This window comes from Onthophagus taurus, chromosome 3 (assembly GCF_036711975.1).
Source record: "Onthophagus taurus isolate NC chromosome 3, IU_Otau_3.0, whole genome shotgun sequence".
Taxonomy (NCBI): domain Eukaryota; kingdom Metazoa; phylum Arthropoda; class Insecta; order Coleoptera; family Scarabaeidae; genus Onthophagus; species Onthophagus taurus.
The window spans coordinates 10,864,876-10,883,400 of NC_091968.1; the positions used below are offsets into that span (position 1 = coordinate 10,864,876).

The 18,525-nt window shown below is 33.9% G+C and overlaps 1 protein-coding gene across 2 annotated transcripts in view; it reads left to right on the plus strand.

The window, feature by feature from the left end:
* Nucleotides 1-18,525, plus strand: part of LOC111418977 (formin 3) — a 70,858-nt gene that overhangs the window by 25,816 nt on the left and 26,517 nt on the right. For both annotated transcript variants that reach the window (XM_023051706.2, XM_023051707.2), the window contains exon 3: nucleotides 17,737-17,951. In XM_023051706.2, the coding sequence (XP_022907474.2) occupies nucleotides 17,760-17,951 (192 nt within the window). In that variant the 5' untranslated portion in view covers nucleotides 17,737-17,759. The remainder of the gene's footprint in view (nucleotides 1-17,736; nucleotides 17,952-18,525) is intronic.

Here is an 18,525-nt window from a genome sequence, read left to right on the forward strand (position 1 = left end):
GGAGACATGGGGATAGAAGGAGCAGGGGCTGTTAGAGGATGTATTAGAGGTGGGAGTTGGGGTTGACTAGGGAGTTTCGCGTTATACACTGGAATATGGATGTGGGAATGCCAGAGAGAAGGACAAAGATAAGGAAGAGTAGGTATAACCCAAAATATGGGGAGATTATAGCAGAGGGGCTACCGAAGTACTTGATGGCGGAGAGGGGTGAGTAGGGGAAGGGGTTGGTAGATAGAGTTAGGTATAGTAATGAAGAGAGGGCCAATAGATATTGGATGGAGTATGAGGAGAGAGGGTGCAAACTGTGTGGGAAGGGCTGGGAGTTGACACCATCCGCTGGTGGATTGTGATGAATTGAGGGAGGAAGTGATGGATTGGAAGCAAGTGCTGGGAGGAAGGCGGAGATGGATAAGAAAGTTATGACGCCGTAAATATTCATATATGACAATTATACGCGGTTTTCACAGTTTTTTAGCAGGAATCTAGGTGTAATTATTGGATGTACTAAATATATATACCATTGTATAGGGCGGAAAATTTCCTATTCATTCTACAGTATGTCCCCAGATCGAGTTACAAAGAGGAAAAACATTTATTATTGATTTTTCAAAGTTATCTCAACATAAATAATGCGTCGGATATGTTCAAACCACTAAATCGCACGATTTTTTTTCCTCTTTGTAACTCCATGCGGGGACATACTGTATATAGTCGCGGAGTTTCGTCCGTATCATATAAGAAAGTTATGGCGCCGTAGGACATTAGACTCTGTCTGCATTATCTACTCTTATTACAGTACTATTTAGCCTTCTAAAACCAATATATTGTATTCTACAAGCAGTATATACTCTTCTGCAACAGTATCTAGTCTTCTTCAAGTACTGTTTTGTCTTCTACAAGCGGCAAGTAGTGTTCTGCAAGCAATATGTAGTCTTTGGCAACAGTATCTAATCCTCTGCCAGCATTATCTAGTCTTCTTCCAGTAACATCCTGCCTTCTATATTGTACTTTGTTATCAGTATTTAATCTATTACTAGTATTTAGTCTTCCATTAGTAAGATCTAGTTTTTTGCTAACAGTATCTCGTCTTGTATCAGAATTATGAAGTTTACAAGCCGTATCTAATGATTTGCCAGCAGTAACTAGTTACATGTTGTAACTGTCTTCTACCAACAGCTTGTAGCCATCTGTAAACAGTATCTAGTCGTTTTCCACAAATATTCAGTGTTCTAAACGCGGTATTTATATATTTATTTATTACATATTCGGGATGCATACAGGAAGAATATCCCCAACAGAGCATCCTCATAATAATGAAAATTAATATAAAAAAATTGTAACATAAACTAAAATAAATACAACAATAAAGCGATCAACAAAACATCCGCTATACGTTAGTTAATACACGTTCTCTAAAAGAGCGTAAAGAAATGTCAAATGGTTGAAGCCCTGATTATAGGAATTAAGAATTCGAACTAATGGCGAGTTTTGATGAAGGTTGGTGTTAGCTATGTTAAGACGAAATGTGGCGTTGTAACGTGTAAGCCGTTGTCTTGAAGCTGAATTCAGGCAGAAGATCGGGGGTATCCAGCATGTCATTAACAAGCTTGAAAAGGAAGATCAAGTCGGAAACAATTCGACGTTGCTGCAGAGGCAATAGGTTAAAGACTACGCAACGCTTACCGTAATCGCAGTAAGGTAGATGAAATTTATGTGCCAAATAACGTACAAAGCGTCGCTGTATAGCTTCTATACGATCACGATACACAGCATACATGGGGTTCCATATTACGGAACCATAACATAGCACACTGTTGACAAATGCTGAATAAAGGGTTTTTATACACAAAAAATTCGTGAAATTCTTACTGACCCTGATAACAAACCCCAAGTTACGTAGAGCTTTCCTCACCATTAATTCAATATGAAGATGAAATCGCAACTTGGAATCCAATATGATGCCAAGATGTTTTACAATATCCGTGGACCGGATAGCAGTACCGTCAAAGTTGTAAGGAAAGTTGAGAGGATAACGTTTCCAAGTACATGTAATTTTTTGGCCTTTGTCATAATTTAGGTAAAGTTTGTTGAGGCGACAGTACTCATGCAGGCGGTCAAGATCATCCTGCAGTCTAAGGCAGTCCAGATTAGACCCAATCCTTGTGAATATTTTATTATCGTCGGCATAGAGTAAAAACTTAGAAAATTTAAAACAAAAAGATATATCGTTTATGTACATTACAAATAGGCATACCTCAGGGATATATACCAAATATATCCCTGAGGCATACCGGATGTGATAGGTCTGTAACCAGATACAAAGCTACCAATCCTGACCGACTGACTTTTGTTAGATAAATACGACATAATCCAGTGAACTTTTGAGAAAAGTTTCTGTACAAGAATAGTATGATCGAATTTGTCGAAGGCTTTGGAGTAGTCGGTGTAGATTGCGTCAAGCTGAGTATCCTCGTTTAAAGCAGAATGAATAAAGTATATATAGGACAACAGATTAGACTCCACCGATCGCCCAGACAAGAAACCATGTTGTTCATTGATTATAGAATGAGAAATAGAGAGACTAAGATATTCGTGGATAATTTTCTCAAAGATGTTGGGGATAGCTGAAAGGATAGAAATAGGACGGTAATTGGATACCAACTGTTTATCACCGGATTTAAATATTGGAGTAACGAAAGCCGTTTTCCACAAACTTGGGAAAACACCTTCAAGTAAGAACTTCGAAAAAATACGAAACAGTGGCGTAGATAGCTCAGTAGCAAACTCTTTTAAGAATAAAGTTGGAATACCATCCGGATTAGGACTAGAAGACTGGTCAAGATGCAACAGAACATTATGAATTGAAATAGCGGAAAACCACGGCAAAACCCCAGAGCCATGGGCAACCACTGAGCTATCGATTGTGCCATCTACAAAAACAGACGAGAAGTAATCCAAGAAAGCACAAGAGATCGCAGGACACAAGTCAACTATGGTTCCATTAAAGGAAGTCATTGAGGCTGGCATGCCGAATGAGGAACCCTTTTTGCTATTAACAAACGACCATATCCTCTTTGGTTTCTCCAACACATCTGCCTGACTGGAACTTACATAAGCTCTGTAATCAGCAGCTAAAATTCGTTGCGGAACATATCTATTAATGGCAAAGTTAACATGCGCGTAAAAGACCTCAACCATGCCTTCCACGTCCATTCCGCCAAAGACAGATCCCCAATCATTACCGTTTAAATAGTTCTTTATACCCAAGGAATCTTCGGGCATTCAGTCAAGTAAGTTGACATGACTGATATAACAAATATAAAAGGCGAGTGGTGTCTGTCCGGCGGTATATAAAACATCTTCCATGGATGATGGATGGCGGAGGTGGGTTGAATTGGGTTGCTATTACAAACAAAATGAGTTATATAAGAGATCCATCGACGAGCTCAATTTCAAAATCAGGAATAAGATTGTGGAGCATACTGGTATTCAACTAATTGATACAACTAAATTCCTTAGACCGCCATTCTTTACGAAACGTGGCTAACATTTAAATTCTAAAGGCAAACAACTGCTCGTAAAACACTTGATTCAAAAAATCAATCCTTTATCGGTTCAAAATACTCATATTAATCTTGGTGATCTAGTTTCGATGAAGCCATTGGTATCGGTGGTTTTCTCAAGACATAATTACCCCACCTGAAGGATCTCCAAGTGAATCATCTGTTGCGAATTATCGATGGAACTGCAGCATGGTATGAGGGATCAGAATGCAAACAAACATCAATTTCTGGTGTAGTAACAAATTGTGCGACCGGAATTAAAGTGTCCACGTGTGCTGACGTTGTTCAATCTGACATCGTGGATATTCCTGGTGAGGTTTCTTTTTATAACGAATCCAACTAAATCAGTCACAATTATTTAAGTTAATGTTCAGTTTTTAACAAATTTAATAAACTTGAAATCTTGGTAAAAGAACATGCTCCTGATTTATTATGCATTACGGAGCATTGGGATGATCTTAATGCCTCTTGCGCGGAGAAGAGAAGCATGGAGGTGTCCTAATTCTTGCAACTAATTTTGTAAATATTGTGTTGTACGGAGATTTAAACATAGATCCAGCCTTCTGAAACAAATATATTATGTTCTACAAGCATTATTTACTCTTCTGCAACAGTATTTAGTCTTCTTCAAGTACAAGCAGCAAGTAGTGTTTTTCAAGCAATATTTAGTCTTTGGCAACAGTATTGAATCCTCTGCCAGCATTATCTAATCTTCTTCCAGTAACATCCAGCCTTCTAAAATCACTATATTGTACTCTGCCATCAGCATTTTCTTTGTTCGTGCGCAGTGGATCTCTTTTTTATGTTAATACGTCATGGTTTCCCCTACATTTTGGTCATCATTCATTGTTTGTAAGTTAATTTTCAATCTTTAATTGTTCCGATATACCATTTGCTCACTAATATTCGTTGTTCTTTTTAGAGAATTCTTTTCGTTTTGTTTTTAAGTGTTTTTTTCAATGTTGTCATTTTGTCCTGATACACACCGCTCCGTTCTAATGCTTTCAATTGGTAACATGTGTCTAACACTTAACATTTCTATTCATCATTATTTTTTGACGGTAAATATACAGGGTGTATCAGGTATGAGTAGAAAAAATTTGAAGGGTTAAAATCTCCTCTTTCTGTATAAAAAATTCTTATAACACAATGTCCCATTCTTTGTCCTTCTTAAGATATGATACGAAAAAGTTAAGGGTTCACAAGTTTGAGTACTACTGGTTAATGAATTATACTAAGCAGGTTTTTCTTTGCAATTTGTAATTTGTTTCTCGTTTTGTAATTTTGTTGTTTTTAATACAATACAAGAGTGATAAAACAGAAGTGATAAATTTATTCTTATAAAGTAAACAACCTCTAAAAAATATCTCAAAAATGACTTTTATGTGTAAAATTAAAGCTATATACATAAGCAAAGCCCGCTTAGTATAATTCTTTATACAGCAGTACTTAAAGTTTCAAACCCTTACAATTATCGTATCATATCTTAAGAATGGCAAAGAATGGGACATGGTGTTATAAGAATTTTTACTCATACCTGATACACCCTGTATATACCAGTTTCATACTAGTTTTGTATAATATAATTTTTTTGGTTTTTTTCATACTTTTTGTTTGTTCTTTAGTCGTGCCGGAAGAAGGACACGGTGTTGGTGCCCGAAACAGCTGTAGTACAGAAATATAAAGAGTACTTTTCATCATTACCTGCTTGATTTATTTAATATCAGTATTTAATCTATTACTAGTAGCATCTAGTCTTTCATTAGTAATAGCTAGTTTTCTTTGCTAACAGTATCTCATCTTGTATCAGAAGTATGAAGTTTACAAGTCGTATCTAGTATTTTACCAGCAGTATCTAGTTACATGTTGTAACTGTCTTCTGCCAGAAGCTTGTAGCCATCTGTAAACAGTATCTAGTCTTTTTCCAGAAATATTCAGTCTTCTAAACGCAGTATATTGTATTCTGTAAGCATTATCGCTTGCATTTCAAATTCCTAAAATACTGGAAATCTCGTAAGCCGTTGTTTAAAGCCTTAAAATCAACGTCAGAAGTAAAAGAATGGACAGGTTAGGTAAAAATCGCCTCAATCTCGCATCTTCTTGTTGGTTGTAGTATCATTAATTTTGTGAGTGGCCACATAAAACAACATAGATTTTTTTTTAGATTTTGAAGTTTTTCTAAAACTTTGGTGCAATTCTTCTGTTGCGGGATGATGGAGTAAGAACTGTTATTAAGAGTTTTGATTGATTTCATTCAAATATTGAATGATCAATCAGTTAGCAACTCTTCTAAAATCAAACCATCAACCTCGTCCAATATTGTTGGATCAATTATGATCCATTTGAATACAACACTTAAGTTGAACCCAACCCATTGGTTCTTATTTGGTCTTTATAACCAAATGACCAGAAAATATCGTCTAAACAAAAATTGTAAATCAATAAATTAATGATTGCGAATAAAGATTTTTATCTCCGAATTTAAATGACATTTCCATAATCGAATACATAGTTATTATTACATGTTTAAAAAAATTGTTTTCTATTCTTAAAAATATTCCTTGCATACTTTGAGCATTTGCATTAATTCATCTAAACAACGTACAATTATAAAGCAATTTCCAGCTGTTAACACACTGACGGTTCTCTTAATTATGATTAACGACTTACTTATTCATTATTAACGTTTTGAACAACAAAACAATTTTAATTAATTTAACTTTATTTGATATTAAAACAACAAGAACATAAAATATATTTATGCTGTAAACATTAAAATAAATATTACGCAAATAATAAGGCTTAACTTAAAAGTGTTAATGCTTAAGCAGCAATTTTTTTTTCGAATACCACGAAGTTTTGTTTAATTAAAACGGGAGGCTTCAGTCGACCACGCGAGTTGCTGTAATAATAACAAATAATTGGTTGTATTACGTAACGTTTTCAGTTTTATTTATGAGAGTCGTTTTCAAGAAATCAAGAAACAGCGAGACATCAATAGAATCGCATCTCGTTATGTTTCACTTTGGGCGTATTTCAAATTAATATGATTCATCGCCAAAAAAGGAAAAAATGTGAAGATTTAATTGCGCTCCTTTTTAGAATGGTTTGTCACCTCCAACAGTTCATTCGCACCTCATTGATTGACTTAAAAAGATTTTTTTCACACTTTGCATGCCGAAACGATTATCGCAACGTAAAAGGAAAAGGGAAATGACACACACACATATATACGCCAACAGGAAGGAGACTCCTTTCTTGTGTTGAGTTTGTCTTTCACGCCTATTCTCTTCTTTCGTTTTTGTATGATAATAATAATAATAATACAAGTACGGTTTTGCGAGGTACAGGACTTGGTTTTGCCCACGATGACAACGATTTTTTTGTTTTCTTAAATAACGGAACCATTTCCTTTGGCAAATATGGGTGAAACAAACCCATAATTATTATTATGGGGCACACAAGAGATAGCGTTTGTGGAGAAAGAAAAAGTTAAGATATGTGTAATGTTAGTACGTTTTTGAACAAACTTGGCTATCTGCACAGGAAGTTGTTGTAAAGAAAACTTTAAAGAATCTAAAGTGAACCGGTACTTTGAGAAGGAGATGCATTTTAATTAGATTAAAAGAATTTTCTTTGCGTCAAGTTAAATGACCTGATCATTTTGTGGATGTTTTTCGATTTCGTAATCGAGTTGATTTCGCTTTCGTTCGATTTCATTTCATTGCCATCGTCGTTGTTAACATTGGTAACGTTAACCCAGAAAATTTCTTTAAGTGCTTTTAAGGAATCTTATTTTCAAATAAGTACAAATTTGATACAAAAACTTGTGTGATGATTTCTTTAAAAAAATTCCTTTCTGGTTGTTGTTGAAAAGAACCCGTAAATTTTTGTGTTTGTTGGCCAGACGAAGTCCTCTGACAACCTCGAACGTACATTAACAGATCGCCAAATACGGCCGAATTAGCTCAAGGTGGTCCCCGACGACGCCGTGCGGTGATCTAAGCGTTGAACCGTGAACCAGTCCACGATGGAACCTTCCAGTGTAACCAGAAGGAGAGACGATGGTCGACCAGCTGTGATCGCACCATATGGGCCACAAAATCTTTTGGTTCTTGGCGCCAATAATTATACAATCAATTAAAAACCACCACTTTTATGTACAATTTTTAATGTAGCACAAAATTTTGCACAATTCTAAAATAGTTATGACTCACTTAAAAACGAGCAAAACCAATTCATGATTTTTAATGGTTTTGTAAAAAAAAGAAAACAATAAAAAAGGTTAGGTAATTTAAATTGGTTTAATCGTTAATTTTCGTGAAACCTTATGATAAGGCACGCGCGCTTTAACGTTTTAATCGTTCTTTTTCTTGCATTAAATTCTCTCTTTAGATGTAAATCTTTCGATACCTGTTCGAACAAATTCCGGAGGAATGAGACAGTTTCCTGCGCCATCGAGTCCGGATCGCCCACTTCTATCGCTATATTTGCGAAACCCATTAGTTTGTCAATAAGGCGGGATACGTGTGTTAAAAAATGGCTCAAATCGTGTGTGGAAATCGAGTTTTATACATTTGTAATAAAAAGAAATAAAATAAATTTAAAAAAATTTGTAATCGACTTGAAGGACGAGTCTTCGTCCTTTTAACGATAATTACCAACAAAAAAACAGCACAACTTTAATGTTATTTTTGTAAACGTTTCTTAATTTTTATAAATAAATGCTACAGTATGAAAAATCCGTATGAATTACTCAAGTATGGTAGTAGAAATTTCAAATATTTTTGATGATTTATTATGTATCTTTTACCACCTCTAGTTAAAGTGGTTGTTAACTTTAATTAATGGTTAGCGCAAAAATCGGCTTTTACCACCATATTTACCTTGTTGATAGCGCTAACTGATAGTTATTTTCGGTCTATCCTTAACTATCGGTTTGGGGGTCGGGTTAAATATTTACCTCATTCATAAACTTGGTTCAAGGTATTTTTAACCAGATGGCGTAACATAAATCTAATCTAAAATCATAATAAACGCTTACGTTCGCTCAAAACTCCATAATAGTGAGTAAAACGGTGTTATTGTCGTGTTATAACAGTGTTACACAGCGATAAAATAAAAAATCATGGATTTCGAAAGGTTTGAAATTGATGAGCAAGAAATCTTGGAGAAAATTAATTATCTATTTCCCATTCGGTATTATACAGGGTGATTCAAAAAACCGCTGACAAACTTCTAGGGCAGGTAATACATCAAAAATTAAGATGAAAAGTCTTAATATACATGGGGTCGCAAATGCCTCTTTAACAAGATATAGCGGATCAACATTTCTTGAAAATTAAACATCTGCAATAAAAAGTCCTTTTTTAAAAATATTTTCAACTCCACTGCTAATTTTGTCAAACGGGCAGTATTTTCGTGTAAAGTGATCAATTATCTATCAATTGGTCTCTTACAAAACTTTGATCTAAGCAACAGTTTTTGATTGAATTAACAAATTTTCTACTAATGTGTTTTTTTTAAACTATTGCTTTGATAATGTTTAATTTTAAAGAAACTTTGATCCGCTATATCTCGCCAACGAAGCATTTGCGACCCCTTGTATATTAAGACTATTCATCTTAATTTTTCATGTATTATCTACTCTAGAAGTCTGTCAGCGGTTTTTTGAATCATCCTGTATATGTATAGTAGCTAGTTTTTATCGGTAGAAGAATGAATAATTAATTTTTTTTAGAAATTCTGCAATCCCTGTTTCAAATAGATTGTTGCTTACTTTAAGATTTTTTTGCTACAGGCAACATGTTATTGGATGTACCTGACTTTTGTGGAATCAGCGAATCATTAGCTTCAGGTCAATAATAGAAGATTAGTAGTTATCAATTATTTTCGGAACTTATAAAAAGAAACTTTATTATTATAAAAAATAATAAAAAAAAACGTTATTTACAATAAATATGTACATTATTATTATTTAAACATCATCAACAAGTATTTAAAAAATAGATTAACTGTCTTTTTCTTTTCTTAATTTTTTTATCTCCACTTCTTTTTTCAATTTTATCACTTCCATCTCTTTCCTTCTCATTTTCTAACATTAATGTTGTTAACTCTAATCTTTTCTTTAATAACCCATTATACGTATCATAGACAGCTTTAATGGACACTACACCATATAAAGCAGATTAATTTTTTATAAATACATAGTAGGTTAGTTAGTATTTTGATTGTACTTTTACTTTTCCTTGTTGTTTGCAAAACCCAAACGTTATTTTCCACGTACTAACATGGCTATTTTTATTCTCGAGGACATTTTTATGATCCGCCACCAAGTCAAGTAAAAGTGTTATTTCTTCAGGTTTAAAATTTGCCCCCCGAATACGCTTTTCGGCCTGATTTGCGGTTTTTATTTTTTCGTGATCGTTAATTGCCACTAACAGAACTGACAGGTTTATGAGAATTGCCCACGAATTACCGACCATTACCGACGGACAAAGGAGATAGAAACCTGTAATACCTCTTTTACACGTAGTCATCAACAGACATTATAATATTCCCCTAGATTTTTACGTTAACTACTAGATAGCCTATCCATTAGTTAGATCGAAATGGTAAAAGTCGTTTCGCAGTTAACTAATAGATAAACGTTATCCGATAGTTAGACTAACGACCAGTTTAACTAGAGGTGGTAAAAGCGGGCCTTAGAAGAGTAAAAGCAAAAGTAGATATGTTGAAATTGGATATTGCTAATGAAAAACTAGATAGCGTTTGAAGAAGACTATTTACAGTTTGCATAAGACGAAATATTACTGGTAGAAGACTAGACACTGTTTCTAGAAGACTACAATTAGCAGAAGGCTTAAACCTGATTGTCGATAAATAGATTTTGCTCATAAAAGGTTAAGAACTGCTAATAGAAGACTAAATATTAATTGTAGAAATGGAATATCGCTGAAAAAAGCTAAATTCTGCAAGCAGCGAACTGGATAGTACTAATGGAAAACTAGATAGCGTTTGCAGAAGACTACTTACAGTTTGTACAAGAGAGAATATTGCTGGTAGAAGACTAGAAACTGTTTCTAGAAGACTTGTAGATAATTATATTTTACTCTTAAAAGGTTAAGAACTGCTGATAGAAGAGTAAATATTAATTGGACCGCGTTATACATCACTTGACTAAGCGACAAATGAATAATGTTGAGAAAAACGGGATTTTCGTCTTCATCTCTCTAAAAATATAAGACTTCTCAGAATAGACAGGCTCAAACTATTGAAAATTGTTTGATGCCTGTCCATTTTTATCACAGAACACTGATGACAGCTATCACAAGCACAGAAGCAATACACTCGTTACGTTTTACTATTATGCAGGGTGTTTCTGTATCGTCGTGGCATAAATTTAATCACTAAAACTAGAGACAAAATGATGACGATTCGTGTAAAAATTTTTGAAGAAAATAATCTGAGTTTGATTTTGTACTTTTAAACTGGTTTTTATTTTATATAGAATTTAAGTCTAACCAGTTTCGGCCCTTGGCCATCTTCAGAGACTCTACAAATAGATTAACATCTCTCATCGTATCCATTTTATAAACAAGTATCTTAATATTTCTTTTTTTTTGTTAGAAAAGATCACATATTAAAGTCAAAATCAGATTATTAGTTAGTAATTTACAAAATTAAAGATTAAAAAGTTGTAAAATGAAATTAAGGACGAAGTGTTACAAGTTTACAGGTTAAAATTTAAGAACTCTCTTTGTAACAAAAGAAATATTAAGAAACTTGAAAAAAATTCAACAATCATCATGTGGCTTAAAAATCGACGATTTTTTTTGCAATGTGAAATGACCCAAAACAACACGTTAAAAATAAAAAGAAAGTGCGGAAAAGTGACTAACACTAGATTAACTTCAGTTATAAAACTTTTATTATATGATAACTAATTTCAGGTTTCAAATGTCAACCTCAATTTTGACATATTTGTAATCTTCATTAAAAATCCTTTAAAATCATTACAAACACGACATTTTTATCTTCAATATTAACGAAGTTATTATCAACTTCCGGTTAAGAATGTCAACGTCAATTTTGGCATATTTGTTATCGTCGTGAAAAATCCTTTAAAATGAGTCCAAACATGATACGTTTAATTCCAATATTACTCGAGATATAAGCAACTTCCGGTTTGAAATGTCAATGTCATTTTGAGATATTCTTAATTTTTATAAAATGTCTTAATATTTGTCACAAAACCAAAAATATAATAAAAAAAAATAAAAAATTAAGGTCGGCATTAATATTTAAAAATTAAATTGCTATCTTCATTGTTGCTAACTTCGGGTTTAATGTTTTTTATTCTAACTTTTTTGTTTTTTGAGGTAAATGTTTCATGTTTGGACTCATTGTAAAGGTTTTTTAATAAAGAATACATCATGAAAGAACACCATGAAGTTGTCCATTTGTCTACTATATGATAACTAATTTCAGGTTTAAAATGTCAACCTCAATTTGGACATATTTGTAATCTTCATTAAAAATCCTTTAAAATGAGTACAAACACGACATTTTTATCTTCAATATTAATGAAGTTATGGTCAACTTCCGGTTAAGAATGTCAACGTCAATTTTGATATATTTGTAATCGTCGTGAAAAATCCTTTAAAATGAGTCCAAACATGATACGTTTAATTCCAATATTACTCGAGATATAAGCAACTTCCGGTTTGAAATGTCATTGTCATTTTGACATATTCTTAATTTTTATAAAATGTCTTAATATTTGTCAAAAAACAAATATATAAACAAAAAAAAATAAAAAATTAAGGTTGCTATTAATATTTAAAAATTAAATTGCTCTCTTCATTGTTGATAATTTAGGGTTTTATGTTTTTTATTCTAACTCTTTTGTTTTTTGAGATAAGTGCGTCATCTTTGAACTCATTTTAAAGGTTTTTTAATGAAGCTGACAAATATATCAAAATTGACGTTGACGTTTCAAACCGGAAGTTTCCATTAATATTAAAGTTAAATATGTCGAGTTTGGACTCATTTTAAAGGATTTTTTATGAAGTTGACAAATATGTATGTCAAAATTAAAAGTTGATAGTTCGAACTTTTTGGTTTTTTGAGATAAATCCTTTAAGTTTGGACTCACTTTAAAGGTTATTTTATGAATATAATAATAAAAAATTAAAGTTGACATTGACAACTGAACGTTTTTTTCACGACTAAACCCGAATGTTTTTAGTTCTCGTTCTAGTTTTAGTGCAATAAAAATATGTAACATAGTGATATCTTATGCTAACTAGCGCTACCTTCCGCTGTCGTTTCTAAAATGGATAAGATGAGAGATGTTTATCTACTTGTAGAGTCTCTGAAGCTTTATCTTTTAAAACAAATAGTAATTTAGGTCTTTCGGTATTTTGCATTTCTTCTAAGATAAGTTACACCTTTACCTACCAGACAGCATGAAAATCTCTAAAAACGATAAAATGTCGCTTAGTCAAGTGAAGTATAATGCGGTCCAATTGTAGAAAACGAATATCGCTAAAAGAAGTTAATTCTGCAAACAGCGTAGTAGATAGTACTAATGGAAGACTAGATAGCGTTTGCAGATTACTTACTAGACACTGTTTCTAGAAGACTACTATTAGCAGAAGGCTTAAACCTGTTTGTAGATAATTATATTTGCTCTCAGATATGTTGGGTTGGGTTGCAGTTCGACAATCAAACGGTAAAGGACATTGTAATCACAGTTGGCAGCAAAAACCGTATTCGAACAGTATAACCTTTAATAATAACTAAGAAAATTATACGTTTGGAATAACACTAATACTTTGCTGGATGCCTGTTTGCTTAACAACAGCACTTAGACACCTCGGCATCGATTCCGCTAATTTAGTGGCTAAGTTTCTAAGTCAATTACGGTTCTAATATCGTAATATTTCAGTGTCTTTTTGCACATTGACAATAGGATTAAGATCTGGAGTTTGTGATGGTGTTTTGAGTTGCTCTGAACAGTTGTACACGATCTAAAGTGTAGAATCTAGCGCCGTATGTTTCGAATGATTATCTTAAAAGTCTTCTATCTTTAAAGTTGAAAGATAAAATCTCGTAAAAATCCCAATTTTTCTGCACATTGCTCACATTGATCTATAAAATGAAGATTTCCACCATGTTTGAACGTAGGTAGGTATCAGATTATGTGGATATAGGCTTTTGTGTTTCTCTCGTCAAATTCTTATTCGTCCAGTCAATATTTTTATATTGAGTTTAGTCTCATCTGTGAAAATTACCGTTTTCCAGAATAACCAACCAAATAAATGGGAATATATTTTCGAAATGTTACTGTTTTTAATGTTTAAAGATGTCACCTGCTTTCTGTTCTTAATAACTTACGGTAAATCTTCAATTTTTGCGGCACATTAATTTATTACGGTAAATTCTCGATATGGGAAAACTTCTATACTGTGTATAATGGCTCACGTAAAAGAAAAATGAATCAAATTTGCTGGCACAGAATTAGATACTGCTTTCAGAAGCCTTAATACTGCTGGGAGATAACTAGATAGTACTAATCCAAAACTAGATAGAGATAATTTTGCTGGTAGAAGACTAGACACTGTTTCTAGAAACCTGCTATTAGCAGAAGGCTTAAACCTGATTCTTAGTCAATATTCCATCTATAAAATGAAGATTTCGGACTCCTGTCGCTGAAAAACATCCCCATATCATCATTAAACTTTCACCACATTTGAACATAGGTATCAGATTATATGGATATAGGCTCTTGTTTTTCTTTCGCCAAATTCTTACTCGTCCAGTCGATATTTTTATATTGAGTTTAGTGTTATCTTTAAAAATTACCATTTTTCAGAAGTTAAAATCCTTTTTTGCCATTTTTTGCACATTTTCGTTTATTAATCATATTTATGAATGATTTTCTAACGGCATACCAACTTTTAATATAAAACACAAAGTTTTTAATATAAATTCACGCCGTTGAAGGTTAACACGAACACCAAGACTTGTTCAAGGGCTCCATGTCCCCAGCCCCCCCACCTCAGCATATCTAAAATGTGAAAACGCCATTTGTTTGTGCTACGTTTGTGCTCATTTGTGCCGCAAACTAGACGATTTGTGCTGCTTTGGTTCATGAGATATTTGCGTTTTTTGTAGGTGGGGCTGGAGACATGCCAGCCCCCCCACTATCGAAATTAAAATTTCTTTTCATGGTATTCGTTTGTGCTACGTTTGTGCTGTTTTGTGCCGTAAACAAGGTCGTTTGTGCTGTTTTCGTTCGTGAGATATTCGAGTTTTTTGTAGGTGGGGCTGGAGACATGGCAATTAAAATTGTTCCCTATGCCGCCCCTGTTGTACTGACATAAAAATGCCCTAATAGTTTTCGTTTGTGCTGGTTTGTGCCGCAAACGCCAAGATTTGTGCTATTAAAGTACGCCAGATATTGATTTATTTCGTATTGGGTGTGCGGGGAAATCGCCCCCGTTGTACTGACATAAAAATTTCCTAATAGTTTTCGTTTGTGCTGGTTTGTGCCGCAAACGCCAAGATTTGTGCTATTACGGTACGCCAGATATTAATTTATTTCTTATTGGGGGTGTGGGGAAATCGCCCCCGTTGTACCGACATAAAAATTTCCTTATAGTTTTCGGTTGTGCTTCGTTTATGCTGGTTTGTGCCGTAAACGCCAAGATTTGTGCTATTACGGTACGCCAGATATTAATTTATTTCTTATCAAGGGTGCGCGGAAATCACCTCCGTGGCACTGACATAATATGGCCCACAATTCTTAAGAAGAAACCAGTTTAAAAACTTCCAGTTAAAGAATTCTACTCTAGCATCTGAAGTTTTTAAATAAAATAGGTCAACATCATTAATTAAGAACTGGCGATTTTTTTAAAAATGTTATTGTAGTCGGGTTATTTAATAAGGTCCATTGAAGCGACTGTTTAACAGTGGGTTTTTTTTAAAAACTCATTGATGGTCAAATTTTGTTTTTCTACTTTTTCATACACAATTTTATTACGGTTTGAAATTAAGTGGTCCTTATTTGCCGCAGGTACCTTACATTTTGCAATTAACTTTATTTGACGTATACGATGGTTTGTACGTTGTTACACATTTTCTTTTTAATTGATGAGCTTTTGTTGTTTAAATCATCGTACTTTTGCCAAACACAATTTTTGTGCCAATAAGACACGAAATGTCCAACACTTTTGGCTGATACACCTCCAAAATAGTCTACTAGACCCTTCAAATGGTACCTGATATTTTTCATCACAATAACTTTCGGAAAAATTTCAAAAGAAAGTTGACATGCAGTGAAGGTTTCAAAAATTATATATGGATAAGTTACAACCGGCACTTTCATAATTTTTTCTCCACAGCAACAGTTGACCGCCACAGATTTAAGGGATTCTTGCAGTAATTGCTCCAACTTGTGCTGAGTATAGGTGTCTGACGGTAATAATAATAACGCATTTTGTGTTTCGGTTTTGTTTTCGGGTTTCAATGATTTTGGAAGATAATTGTCAATATTGTCTAATAACTGGGAAAGGGTATACGTGGCGTCATATAAGTAAATTCCCTGGGGTTGAGGTTTGGGGGTTAGCTTTTCAATTAATATTTTTGAACGATAAAGGTAAACTGTCTTGAAAACCTCTTCTTTCACAAGCTTTTGAAGCAACTTCATCAACAAATTATCAGTTTTGTCAAGTAGGGTTTGGAAGGAGGTACTATCACAGTATGAATGGCAAAGTATCTGTATTAAGCTGTCAAATTGCAGTTTTGTCAACTTAATACAGATACAAATCTTGGCGTTTGCGGCACAAACCAGCACAAACGAAAACTATTAGGAAATTTTTATGTCAGTACAACGGGGGCGATTTATCCGCACACCCAATACGAAATAAATCAATATCTGGCGCACTTTAATAGCATAAATCTTGGCGTTTGCGGCACAAACCAGCACAAACGAAAACTATTAGGAAATTTTTATGTCAGTACAACGGGGGCGATTTCCCCGCACACCCAATACGAAATAAATCAATATCTGGCATACTTTAATAGCACAAATCTTGGCGTTTGCGGCACAAACCAGCACAAACGAAGCACAACCGAAAACTATAAGGAAATTTTTATATCGGTACAACGGGGGCGATTTCCCCGCACCCCCAATAAGAAATAAATTAATATCTGGCGTACCGTAATAGCACAAATCTTGGCGTTTGCGGCACAAACCAGCACAAACGAAGCACAAACGAAAACTATTAGGAAATTTTTATGTCAGTACAACGGGGGCAATTTCCCCGCACACCCAATACGAAATAAATCAATATCTGGCATACTTTAATAGCACAAATCTTGGCGTTTGCGGCACAAACCAGCACAAACGAAAACTATTAGGGCATTTTTATGTCAGTACAACAAGGGCGGCATAGGGAACAATTTTAATTTCCATGTCTCCAGCCCCACCTACAAAAAACTCGAATATCTCACGAACGAAAACAGCACAAACGACCTTGTTTACGGCACAAAACAGCACACACGAATACCATGAAAAGAAATTTTAATTTCGATAGTGGGGGGGCTGGCATGTCTCCAGCCCCACCTACAAAAATCGCAAATATCTCACGAACCAAAGCAGCACAAATCGTCTCGTTTGCGGCACAAACGAGCACAAACGTAGCACAAACAAATGGCGTTTTCAAAATTTAGATATGCTGATGTGGGGGGCTGGGGACATGGAGCCTTGTTCAAGACTGTTATAGGCAGTGCCACACCACTTACGGTAGGATCCTTAGGGATTTGACGACGTAGGAATGAATTTCTTCTTGTTAGCATCGATCGATTTACATTTCGTAGTCTTTTGTTAACTTCACCTGTCTTTTTATAATTCCACACCACGTATTGATAGTAATGGTGTTACGCTTCATTATTTTTACGATTTCAAGCAGATTTTTGATTTATATGAAATTTTATTATTATTTTTTTTGTTCATTTGATAGTTCAGTTAATTTTTTACCCTTTTCGAATTTTCGGTAATTTTTATAACAATTCAACTAATTTTGAAGTTTTTTGAAAAAAACAAATTTGATGACGTGAAGTTGATTTATTTTAATTAATTAATAAATTATTTCTTTTTTTTCAGTTAAAATTTATAAATAGTCCATAATGCAAACGATGGACTCTCGGATTGGTTTAGATTTTATCGTGGAAAATCCGGAATACATCCGGAAACTAGCTGCAGCTTTAGACACGAACAACATAACAGTAAAAAAGCAAGTTTTCGAATTGTTATCCGCCCTTTGTGTTTATAACGAAGAGGGTCACAGTCGGGCTTTGGACACGTTAGATCATTACAAGGTAAATTCAATAACGAAATTTGCATAATGTTATTTATCACGGGTTCGGTTAGTTAAGTTTCTCGGTTGGGTTGGTTTCGATTATTTGTTTAACATTTTCCATTGATGGGTTTCGTACTTGAAACGACGGTCACGTTCGGAGTTAAACATTCTTTTTTTGTTTTAAATGTTTCATTCACGATGACCATTTCAAATGCAAATTACCCATTTAACATTTAGTTAAAGTGTTACGTAAAAAGCGCAACAAAAAGAATCGATTTTTCGCTTTTCCTTTTATGGAAAAAGTTTTGCGATTAAAACAATTTAAAAATAAACGGCCCACAAAATAAAATCTCACGTAGACACAGTATATTATAAAAAGAATTATCGATAAGATATTTTATTATTGGGATAAATTCGTTAAACATGACCAGGACAATTTTTTAAAAACTCTCCAAAATAGTCTAAATCTTCTACGTCTGTTTATCTTTTGTAAATACTTACAAAAATATCTAGTGACGTTCACGATATTCGTATTAACATATTTAAACGTACAAATTAAACACCTTATAGGGGATTATATAAGATAACAATGT